This window comes from Schistocerca cancellata, chromosome 5 (assembly GCF_023864275.1).
Source record: "Schistocerca cancellata isolate TAMUIC-IGC-003103 chromosome 5, iqSchCanc2.1, whole genome shotgun sequence".
Taxonomy (NCBI): domain Eukaryota; kingdom Metazoa; phylum Arthropoda; class Insecta; order Orthoptera; family Acrididae; genus Schistocerca; species Schistocerca cancellata.
This window is the reverse complement of record NC_064630.1, coordinates 493,179,107-493,192,148: the sequence shown is the minus strand read 5'-3', so window position 1 is coordinate 493,192,148 and position 13,042 is coordinate 493,179,107. Positions and strand designations below refer to the sequence as shown.

The 13,042-nt window shown below is 40.0% G+C and overlaps 1 protein-coding gene across 3 annotated transcripts in view; it reads right to left on the bottom strand.

The window, feature by feature from the left end:
• LOC126187703 (serine/threonine-protein kinase N) overlaps positions 1 to 13,042 on the bottom strand; it is a 347,916-nt gene that overhangs the window by 116,175 nt on the left and 218,699 nt on the right. For all 3 annotated transcript variants that reach the window (XM_049928946.1, XM_049928945.1, XM_049928947.1), the window contains exons 6-7: positions 2,881 to 3,182; positions 1,499 to 1,653 (exon numbers count right to left, since the gene is read on the bottom strand). In XM_049928946.1, coding sequence (XP_049784903.1) covers positions 1,499 to 1,653; positions 2,881 to 3,182 — 457 coding nt within the window. The remainder of the gene's footprint in view (positions 1 to 1,498; positions 1,654 to 2,880; positions 3,183 to 13,042) is intronic.

Here is a 13,042-nt window from a genome sequence, read left to right as displayed (position 1 = left end):
ACTGGCCAAAGTTCGGCACTGGCCATTCACTCTGGTTGACAGCCAGTTGGTTGTCATACCAACATAAAAAGCTTTGCAGTGATTATCGCAGAGTTAGTATATGACGTGACTACTCTCACAGGTGACCATGCGTGTGATGGGATGGGACAGGTGTGTGAAAGGACTGGAATAGACAGTTCTGGGTAGGTGGAATGGACACGTCTTGCAACTGGGTCTTCTACAGGGACTGGATCCCTGTAGCAATGAGTTGGGAGTGACAGTCGCATATGGATGCACCCAGGATATTGTGTATGTTGCATGGGTGATGGAATAACACTTTAGGACGGATAGTTATGATCTTGAGTAGGATGTCCGTGATTCTTGGGCATGATGATTGATGATAAATAATCAAAGCCTTGGCGAAGGATATTTCGCAATTGTTCCAGGCCAGGGGTGAGAAGGGGGGTGATAATTTGTAGCTTGTTCCTGGCTGGGGGGGGGGGGGGGGGGGGGGGAGGAGGAGGATTAGGGACGAGTGAGGATATGAAACGGAAAATCTGTTTGTGGATTAGACTTGGAAAATAGTGGCTGTCTGTGAGAGCCCTCATGAGATCTTCAGCATAAAGGCCAACAGAGTTCTCATCACTGCAAACACGTTGTCCATAGGTGGCCAGGCTGTATGGAAGCGATTTTTTGGTGCGGAACAGGTAATAGCTGTCAAAATCCACGTATTGTTGGTGTTTGGTGTGTTTAATATGGTCAGAGACTTGTACGGAGCCATAAGAGAGGTGGAACTCAACATCCTGGAACCACTCCCCACCCCTTTCCACAAGGATATGACACCTGTTTTTTGCGGGTATGACAACCCAGTAGATGTGCACCAGAAGGAATGACCAAAGCCAAACTTCAGCTTAGAACAAAGCTCGCCATCTAGTGGCACAAAATGCTCAATTTCAATGGTTGCTTCACAACCTGGGACATTTGGATCCTTTCCTTGATCACTACCTTTCTGGGCTAGATGGGACTTATCCCTGCAACACTTCCTTTACCCTCATAACCGTTCTTGTCTGAATCTCTGCTAATCCACTGTTCTCACATCTTCCATCCAACAGTTTTCCCTCTTTCTGTCCTATCATCCTTTCCCAATCAAAATTTAGATGTCATCTTCATCATGTTTCAACACCCCTGCATCACATGCCTAACCCATACACCTGCCAACCCTCCTTCCTGCATTCCTAGGCAGCAAACCTACTGTCTCCCTCCAAGTAGGTAGCTCATCCACACCCAACCATTCTGCCTGCTTCCTGCCTCTCCCCCCCTCTATCCATCTACTGAAATGCAATCTCAGTATTTGTGTGTGTGTCCAGCTGGCACAGGCGTGTGTGTGTGTGTGGGGGGGGGGGGTGTCATTGTACTAAAATTCAATATTCCACTACTTTTAATGAAAATATTCCATGTAATTGTAATTATTACAGTATATTGTATGTGTGTGTGTGTATGTATATATGCTTAAACTTACTACTTGTTTCATCTTTCACACTATAGGACTTGCTAGAACTGCGTCCTGTAACCCCTTTTACGAAGGAACGTAAGTCAGCAGGGCCAGAGATGGAATCTTTGTCTCGACGAGAACGTCCCGGAACCTCTTCTAGCAAGTCTTGACAACCCATTAACCTTCAAATAAAGAAAACAAATACAAATTAAACCTAAATTCAATAATACAACAGTGCAAGTAAATCACAAGGAACTACACTGACATCAAACATCAGCCTTTAAATTTCTGTTGGACTCATTTTATCTTAACAGCCACATTACTGGTGTTGTCACTTTCATAGTAAACAAAAATTTCTAAAATAGCTGATACAACACACAGAAGACTCCAAATAGCTGCAGATATAAAAGCCTGTCATCAAACACACCACTTTTATTACCTATCATTCATGTTGCATGTCATGCACCCACCATTTGAAAAACAGGAAAGAACCCATGTAACTTTACACAAATATTGGCTAACTTTTAGATATTATTCTAATAACTACTCTATAAATTTGAGGATTTGTCTCTGGTAGGCTATATTCTGGGGGGGGGGTCTTCAAATTCTTCAATTGTAGCTCTCTCACCATTTTTTTGTCCCCCATCTGTCCTACTAATTCCCAAACTAAATCTCTTCATCACCCAGCTTTTGAATGGCTTTTACGTCGAAAGTTCATATATCACTGACGTAAGCTGGAATGGTAACACAAACTTATTATAAACTTTCTGTTTCAGGCACATCAGACAATTAGTTTTGAAAACTGTCTAGTTTACCACAAGTACTCCATATTCTCCTTGCCATTGTGTACCTTTCTTTGTCTGTGCCTCTTCAGCTGCCCTTGATATAAGATTATCAGTGATTTCACTGTAAACTCTTTTTAAATTGATGATTAATTATTACTTTAATATTATTCTAAATGATTTTCATACTAATAAGCTCCCTCTACTAAGTTCTTCCATTAGCTGTTAAGTTTGGTGCACTAGGGAAGCAAACAGTACTAGCTCAAAAGCAAAAGAATGTGATTTAATTGTCTTTCATTAACATGAAGTTGTCCTTTTTTTCAGCTGAAGAATCTGAGCCCCAGAATATAACCAACTAGAGACAAGTCATCCCATTTTTTGTAGTATCTGATAATTGGTCATACTACACAATATTAGTATTTTGTGAAGAACAGTAAAACAATTAAATAGAATCTCTTGTTGGCAGAGAAACCAAAACAGAACTAAAAAAGATTGCAGAAATACTGTACACTGGATGAACGTGTTTCCACATGAAAATGTCCAGTGAAACCATATGCAAATAATAGTTAGCAAATGTTAATTACATTTTATCAATAAATGCATTGTGACATTGCAGAAACATTGTACCTGACTTCCAGTTTTCCAGTGACTGCAGCACAGCGCCCAAAAGATGGAGGAGAGGAAAATGATGCTGCTGGTGAAGCTGGAGACATTGGCTGACTCAGGCTAGGTCCTGGAGAAGGGCCTGGTCGCAGTGGTTGCAGGCTGGTGTAAGTTACAGGGACAGGTGAAGCTGCCTGTGCTGTCTGTAGTTCATGTTTCAGTTGTGCTGCTGCTGGAGAGTCAGGTGGCAATTCCTGTCTTCGCAGTTCCAGAGATTTTCGAAGCAAGTCCAATTTCCGTGAACTCTCCCATAAGCTTGCTTGTGCCTGGAAGTTATGACAAACATTTCCAAAGGTGTAAATGTGATGCTCAACTGCCACATAGTAAAACATTTATTTGGACTAAATGCAACAGTAGGATTAAATGCAACAGTAGGAAGCACTAGCAGACAAATGGCAGTTTCAATTTGGTAAAATTATTATACACATAACTGTTAATCCTAGGTATCAGGTTCCCAAATCAATATTAAACTGTTGCATTGCTTACTGATGTAGTTTCATTCTGGAAACTGCAATATATTTCCATCACAGCCTTAATTCTGCAAGGAAGTATGAATTAAAATAGTTATCAGGAGTAATGATACAACAAAAATAAGCAAAAGAAAAGGAAAGGTAGGTGTGTGTGGAGGGGCGGGGGGGGGGGGGGGGCAAGGGGGGGGGGGGGGGTAGAAGGCTGAGAGTTTGTATTCATTTTGCTTCTTAACAAATTTAAATTTGATTATTTTGATTTCAAGGATTTTGCATTGTCACCTGGTCTGTCTATTCTGCTACTACTCAAACTGCTCAATTTAAAATCTTGGTTGTAATACTACTAACGTATAATAATTTTAATCAAGTTTAATTTGCTAAAAGCCTTCCTTTACAAAAGATAGATGAACCCCTACACATAGTCACAGAAATGGGTCTGAATATTGAGCACCTTTATATAGCATACATAACTTTTCCCATAGAAACTGGACAGAAGCCAACATCACACATTATCCTATTATCTAATATCTGCCATCTTCCGTCCCCATCAATGAGTTCGAAAGCATCGTTGATGCGAGCTCGCTGTTCTGGCACTTTTCTTGGTAGAGGAGGTTTAAACACTGAATCTTTCACATAACCCCACAGAAAGAAATCGCATGGGGTTAAGTCGGGAGAGCGTGGAGACCATGACATGAATTGCTGATCATGATCTCCACCACAACCGATCCATCGGTTTTCCAATCTCCTGTTTAAGAAATGCCGAACATCATGATGGAAGTGCGGTGGGGCACCATCCTGTTGAAAGATGAAGTCGACGCTGTCGGTCTCCAGTTGTGGCATGAGCCAATTCCCCGCGGGCTACGCGTGAAACTTGCCCGCACGCGTTCAACCGTTTCTTCGCTCACTGCAGGCCGACCCGTTGATTTCCCCTTACAGAGGCATCCAGAAGCTTTAAACTGCGCTTCCATCGCCGAATGGAGTTAGCAGTTGGTGGATCTTTGTTGAACTTCGTCCTGAAGTGTCGTTTCACTGTTATGACTGACTGATGTGAGTGCATTTCAAGCACGACATACGCTTTCTCAGCTCCTGTCGCCATTTTGTCTCACTGCGCTCTCAAGCGCTCTGACGGCAGAAACCTGAAGTGCGGCTTCAGCCCAACAAAACTTTATGAGTTTTTCTACGTATCTGTAGTGTGTCGTGACCATATGTCAATGAAGTGTCCCTTTGTGCTGACCACACCATCTAGTGTTACAGAACTACATCTACATCTGTATTGTGTAACTCTAAGTAACCTGTGTCACAGAGGTAACTTTTTTTATAGAACTGTCCACTAACGCTCATTTACATTCATAAATATTTCGAAAAATTATATTGATTATAAGCCTCTGTCACAGCTATTATCAGTCCAGAGGATTATTTCAGGAGATTTTTCACAGTACTGCAGATATAATTCTTTCTTTGAGTGTACACAACTTCAGAATTCTCAGTGTCTCTTGAGAATCTCTCCACTGTGTCACAGTTCTTCTATGCAACGCTGAATCTCATTTTTTTTTTTAAGTACGACCTGACATGCATCCAACTTCATTATTAATACAAGATATATATTTCACTCTGGAGTGAAGTGTACATTGCTGAGAAAACTTCTTACAGATTGAAATGGCATGTCGGAGGAGGATTCAGATGCAGACCTTAGTCTCTTGTGTGCGCCAGATGAACTACTCACTCTTGATTCACAAAATGCAACACAGCTCCCATCTTGCAGTAAACCAAAACTCCAACAATCACACCTCATCCATAGACTTTGCTTGGCTTTTACCCCTGGGATAAGGAAATTTCAGTTCATCTCCACAACACAAAATCACTTGGTACTGATAACAAGCCCTGACTGGGCAAGGCTGACTGAAGAAATTGGTGACGTAAGTTCAAAGAAACCGTTTTTACAAATGACCACTAGATGGTACTGTTCAGATTACAACTGGTTTCACACATAAAAAAAAAGTTTTGCATCACCCCAGTACCCAGAACTTCTGAAGATAGACGTTGACTGTGGATATTGTATCACAGACACAGTCCCTTTGACTGTTCAGAGATGTCAGTAAACCCGCCCAAAGATGTAAACAACCATGCATGACCAGCAACTATTGGACAAACGGGGTCCGACAGCCGATCAGTTCCAGTCATTCCAGCAGGAAGGAGGTACACGGCTTGTGTTGTCTGTAGTTCAACCATGCCTAGATGGTCAATACCACAGTTCAATTGCGTCCATATTTTTACTTTGTGCCAGGAAGGGCTCACAACAAGGAAGTGTCTAGGCGTCTTTGAGTGAACAAAAGCAATGTTGTTCGGACATGGAGGAGATAGAGAGAGACAGGAACTGTCGATAAAATGCCTCACTCAGGCCGCCCAAGGGCTACTGGAGTGGATGACTGCTACCTACAGATTATGACTTGGAATAACACTGACGGTAACGCCATCATGTTGAATAATGCTTTTCGTGCAGCCACAGGACATCATGTTACAACTCAAATTGTGCGCAATAGGCTGCACGATATGCAACTTCAGTCCCGACGTAAATGACGAGGTCCATCTTTGCAACCACGACACCATGCAGCGCAGTACAGACCTGCCCAACAAATTGCTGAATGGACCACATAGGATTGGCATCACTTTCTCTTCACTGACAAGTGTTGCATATTCCTTCAACCAGACAATCGTCGGAGACATGTTTGGAGGCAACCCAGTCAGGCTGAACGCCTTAGACACACTGTCCAATGAGTGCAGCAAGGTGTTTTGGGGTGGCATTACATTTGGGGTGGCATACGCCGCTGGTGGTCATGGAAGGCATCGTAATGGCTGTACAATATGTGGATGCCATCCTCCGACTGATAGCGCATCCATATTGGTAGCATATTGGTGAGGCATTCGTCTTCGTGGACGACAATTCGCGCCATCATCATGCACATTTTGTGAATGACTTCCTTCAGGATAATGACATCGCTCGACTAGAGTGACCAGCATGTTCTCCACACATGAACCCTATTGAACATGCCTGGGATAGATTGAAAAAGGCCGTTTATGGACGACGTGACCCACCAACCACTCTGAGGGATCTATGCCGAATCGCCATTGAGGAGTGGGACACTCTGAACCAACAGTGCCTTGATGGACTTGTGGGTAATATGCGACGACGAATGCAGTCATGCATCAACACAAGAGGACGGGCTACTGGATTTTGGAGGTACTGGTGTGTACAGCAATCTGGACCACTACCTCCGAGGGTTTCGCTTATGGTAGTACAACATTCATTGTGTGGTTTTCATGAGCAATAAAAACAGTGGAAATGACGTTTATGTTGATCTCTTTTCCAATTTTCTGTACAGGTTCCGGAACTCTCTGAATCAACGTGATGCAAAACCTTTTTCGATGTGTGTATTTGCTACGTGTAATTTTGTCACAGTCATCATTCCATCAGTGATAAATTTCATGAAGTCAGCCAAAATCAGTTTTTGTTCCAAAGAACTTCAATTCTGTGGGCAGTATGACTGAAGAGCATAGGCCTGTGACTCACAGTTGTACAGACACATCCTCAGACATATCGAAGACTGCAATACATTTGATTTTACAAGAACATTTAGCTGCAAAGAATATGTTCCCAATGGATCCTGGATCCTGCACAATTTGACTGCAGCTCAAAAACAGGCTAGTGTCAACTGGCATACAGAAACATTCAATAAATGCAACTGAGTAAATGTGTGTTCCCAGATGAACTGTAACAACAAAAAAGGGCTCCTAAATGAAGCATTTCACAGAAAATATTCGCTTGTTCCTTTAGCTACACTGGAAATAGTCAACTCTGTTGTAAGTTACCCACAAAATCGAGGAAACTACTGAAAATATTGCATCATTTTTCATTATGAAAAAGCCACCTTTCACAAACAATGCCACATGATTCAGTGTTACTTTACAAGAACTAACACTGAACTTATATTTCACTGCCCGTGTTCACCTGATTTATCATCTAATGATTTCTGTATGTTCTCTTATGTCAAAAAAATTTGTGTGAATAGCAATATTCATCACCTAAGAAGCTGTTGATTCTTTTCAAAACTTTTTTCGGTGTACCAACATCAGAGAAGAATTTGTTCAAATGCTTGTAAAAACTTAAAACTTGATGATCATACTCTTAAATAACTTCTAGCAGAATATGTGAAAGGAGATTGCAGTCCCAGGAGTCTGGATGACAAGAGTGTTACTGAGACGTGCAGCCTATGCGGCAAATCTTGAATCTTGCCTACAGCTCTGTCGGAAAGAACATTGCCCATAAAAGACAACACTGTGAGTCTGAGTCCTCAAGTGGCACACAATTTGAATCAGTAAGTCACATGCTTCTCCTCATTACAAATAATTTTATTATAATGTAACTAGCATGCACTGAAATTATCTGAAATTTGCCCTTCTCAATTTTTCTCCAAGATTTAATTAATTCACAGTGCAAACTGTATCTAAATCCCTTTACTACGATTCTAATTTCTGTTTTTGTAAATATAATACTAGTTTTATTTACTCATCTTTCATAATGTGTATGTTCTGATTTAACACTTAAGTAGTTGCTATTACACTGATTATACAGCTGACATTATTCTGCCCTTGCTGTATGAAAAGTTAATTTTATTTTTATGCTTACTGATCAAATAATGACGTTCTTCCACTATTTCCTCTTATTATTGTGTCTGAACACCACTCAGGAAACTCATAAAGAATTCTGATGTATATTTTTTGTTGGCCTAAGCACAGCAGACAAACTGTGCTGATTTCAGTGAATCTGTAATGTATACTCAGAAAACGTGTCATTTTTTTGTCATCTGCAAATATATCTACTGGTATTGTCACTCATCATCTTGTTTCATTCCTGTATTGCATATGTATTTCTGAAGTTAGATTTTTACATGTAAGTGACAGAAGCTTACCGGCACCTGCTAAGTCTTCTAGTATAACGGTATTTATGTCTTCTTGTGGTTTATTTTTACTCATGAATAACAGCTCCATTTAGTACGGATCACACGTTGCATGTTCTGGTCCCTCTTACCGGCTTCCAACATCCAAGAAGCATTATCTACTAATCTGATACATTTGTATGTTGTTATAAGTAAATGAAACAACCTTTTTTTTCTTTTGTGGCACCCATCCCACACTAATTAAATATGATATCTGGTTCTATTATACAGGGTGACTCATACCTTTTGGATCAAATTGAAACAGGTGACAGTGAGTCCAAAACCGATTATATTAAGATAGGGAACCAATGGTCGGAAATGCATATTTCATGTGTTATGGACACATACAGTGTACACTGTATAACAAGAATGTAGATCATAGTAGTTGTTTAAACCACCAAACACCAGTCTCAGTGCTTGCATGCAATGGTGCAATGAAGTTCTGCTGCACTATCTCCAAGATCCCTGGAGTCTTTTGTACCAGGAGACTGGCAGTTAGGAACCTAGCAAGTGGATCTTCATCTGTTTCTAGGGGTTTTTCATACACCAATGTCTTGATGTTAACCCAAGAGGAAAACGTCCTGAGGTGCAAGACCCAGTGATCACACTGGCCATAGCTCAGGTCAACTCTTTCCAATCCAATGATGAGGTGTTCGTGATCATTAACTTCAAAGTGGGCTGGTGCTCTACCGTATTGAAATCACATACTTTCACAGACAAGAGGTACAGTCTCAAAGCACATCTGGCAGGAACATCAGGTAACCTGAAAAAGTTGAATGTGGAGGCAGCAAATAAAGTTCTATTACATGATATTGGAAAATTGACACAGAATCACTGCTAGTGGCCACCTATGTGGCTGGCATGGGGAATGGTCCTCACTCCAGCTGCAGGTGTTTAAAACATCATCATTGAATGAGGCCTCATCCATGAACAAAACAAACTGTACAAAGTTTGGCATTACAGCACTGTGATAAAGGGCTAAAAATTCATCGGTTCCAGTATTTGCATACATTCTTTATTATATGGGTTTAATACATGTTCTACCACTACCTGAACAGTACCATCTAGTGGTCATTTGTAAAAACGGTTTCTTTGAACTTACGTCACCAATTTCTTCAGTCAGCCTTGCCCAGTCAGGGCTTGTTATCAGTACCAAGTGATTTTGTGTTGTGGAGATGAACTGAAATTTCCTTATCCCAGGGGTAAAAGCCAAGCAAAGTCTATGGATGAGGTGTGATTGTTGGAGTTTTGGTTTACTGCAAGAATGGTGTTGGACATGTCTTTGGTGGGAACCTTGCCCAACGATCTGTGACAAGAATAATCTCATCTCTTGTAAGTTGGTATCCACGGAGATAAATTTCTTCCAATTAGGATTATGCACATTGGGAAAGCATTCCCTGTACATTTAAGCTGCTTTACAGGTACTACATACTGCCACATTCTACATTAAATGCATGTCTGCCAACTCTTGCGATGAGCAATGTTCCATCTTTGACTGTGTTTCAAGCACTGTACACAGTAACACACCTCACCACTGTACACAGTAACACACATCACAAGCTGTCTGATGCAATGGACAAATGACGCAAGGGATAGTAGTGTTCATGCGGCACAGGTTAATGCACTGGTCTGAAGCATGGATTTGTCACCTAACACATGTGCTATGAGCTAAGTTGTTTTCAGTATGTTTGGTTGTCAAGGGAGTATGCTGTTTATCATTTGCTGCCTGTTCCAGTGCACAAATGACACCTGGGATCTTTGCGACAGTGCAGCAGAACCATATTCACCACTGCAATACATGCGTTGAGATTGACAGTCATTGCTTTCAACAATTACCATGAGTTATGTTGTTGTCGTCATTATGTGGTGCATGCTGTGTATCTCCATAACAAAATAAATATGCATTTCTGACAACTACCTCCTTATCTCAATATAATCATCTGTGGACCCGCTACCATCTGTTTCAATTTGACCTAAAAGGTTTGATACACCCTGTAGTTTCCATTTAAAAATTTTGTACAATACTAGGCACTCCCAAGCAATCACTATTGTAAGACCCTCTGCTACTGACACAAACAGGTAGTATCTGGTTATATAAGCAGTCAGCATTTATTTTCCCTAAACAGAAATGGTCGTTCTGATATTATGTTTGTGTCTGTGTTAAACACAAACCATTCATCTCCCTGTTTTGTTTCTTTGCATTTACAGTTAACTTTGACTAAATATAATTACTGTATTCATAATATAGGTACAATATTTCGTGGTGAACACCTGTAGATAATTACACATTAATAGAAATCAGATGTACACTACTTATGCAGCTTGAAACTCCTTTTTGATTAATTTACATTTCCTGGATGCCTGCTCATCGCATGGCAATCTAGGAGAACCAAAACAATAAGAAACTAGATTGGAGGATGCTGCAACCAAAATAACACTAACAACCCAACCTATTTACTATCTGTTGATATAAATAAATGGCATGAACACAAAAGCAACCACGTGACACTAATTTGGAAGGAGAATGGACAGTTCTTAGTAAAGGTATCAGCGGATCAAGTAAAAAAAAAAGCCAGTCGCATTCGTGAAGTTTTAAAGATCACTGCATGTGCATCTATTGGCATTTTCTTTCCCCCTAAACAGAAATGGTTGTTTTGATATTGTGTTTGTGTCTGTGTTAAGCACAAACACCTTGGAGCCAAAGGTATTCATGTCAATATGACATTTTAATCAATTGCAGATGTGTCAACATAATTTTTGAGAATAAACTTTTCTTTGGAAGCAAAGGGGTAGCAGGAATACCACAAAACAATGTTGTCAAAAAGAAAGCCTGTGGTGTTTTGTGTATTCTAAACACTTAAGCGTATGCTATTTTCCTCACTGCTCTGAGTCTTTGTACCATCATTCCTTCAAAAATAAATTTCATACAGTAATCACCAGAAAAAGTTAGGTATTTACACAGTGATAAGTGCACAGGTTTTTTCCTTCCTTTTTTTTCACATTGCCCTTTCACTTCAATGTTGCATAAAACAACATACAGCAGAGTCTTAATAGAGAATCAAGTTCAATACATAGAAGGTTCCAAAATTTATGTTTCCACTCTTTGAATTTTAGTGATGCAAGGAAGAATAAGTATGAGCTTGCTACCTCTCACAACATCACAGCCATAAGTGAGCAAAATAACTTACTGGCAACAACTGCAGCACCTCTACAGCACCACAAAGCGTATTGTCAAATAAGCAGTAATTTCAACTGCAACAAGACTATATTTACAGGCAATCACAACCACATCTCTATCTGTATCCAGTGTCTATGGCTTTGTGACATACACAATGTCATTTTAATTGCAAAATACAAAGACCTAATGTGATTAATTGTTGATATGTGGATATACTGGTGTGCCGCACGGCTTCAAGATCTTTGATGCTCGCACTAAAATTTTATGAGGCGAGTGTGAATAATGGGTGCAAAATTGTTAAAAACTGTAACTACAAGGTCAAAACATAACTACCATCCTAAAACACAGGTGTGCAAGCACACATGCATGCACACAACACAAAGTCCAGACACTTCACAAAACTTCAAAACCTGTACCTCGCTTGTCTCATCATCAGCTAAAATAAACAGAAGATTCCCACCGAAATTCCACTGAATGGTATGAAATCTAGATGCATAGGTGGACACACAATTAGCTAAATATTAGTTTGACAAATGTTTCACCTGTGAGGGACTCTATAGCTTGATGATAAGATGGAATGCCCTTTCTTACTGTTAAAAGCAGTTTTCATTTCAGGTGGTTGGGCAAACTATTAGTACTGTTCACCTGTATCACAAGGATGTCTGTTTGCAACTCCATATGGTTAAACTATGAAAATTAAACATTTGCTCAACCACACTACACACCATTAGAATTCTGCTTTTGTGTCAAACAGAATGGACACAGAGTACACTACCAAACTGAAGGTTACAGATGCCATGAAATATGTGGTTATACATATTAGCTGATTCCATTCTCTTCAACATCATAAATGCTCTTTAAAAATTTATTATACATTGGGTAGTGCTGTGCCTTTTAATAAGTTCATGCTTTTTATATTTAATTATCTATGTTCAAAATTATACAAAATTTATTTTTGTATGGGCTTAAAAGGTCAGGGAGCAGTCAGTCTTGTAACCTGCTGGAAAGAGGATATTTCTATGAGACCTATCTTTTCACGAAAAATTCTTGAACTTCATAGTACACAGAATCTTGCTTAATGATACTGGAATACATTCTAATACACAATTTTTGTTGTTGTCTATTATAGCTCTTTCATTCCAAAGCTGTCTTATCAGATGACCTACTATCACAGTTTATCTTGAGTGCTTGGGTGTTAGTGATTGCAGGTAGCCCAGCCAAATCACTAACATGTTTTCTGGTTATTAGAGTCAGGAGACAAAAGAAGTTATAGCTCATCAACTGCAGTTCTCGCATGTGTATGTACATAAATACAACTATGATGTGGTAAGTGTACTAGAAACATATGTTTCATCTCAATGATCACTTACCTTCCTGAAGCACTGCTCTTCTTGAGGCCCTGGTGACTTTTCCTAGAGGTTTGTGCTTCATCATGTATATGCAGTCTTGTCAAAATGTCCTCACATTATCACAAGTAACTCCATCAA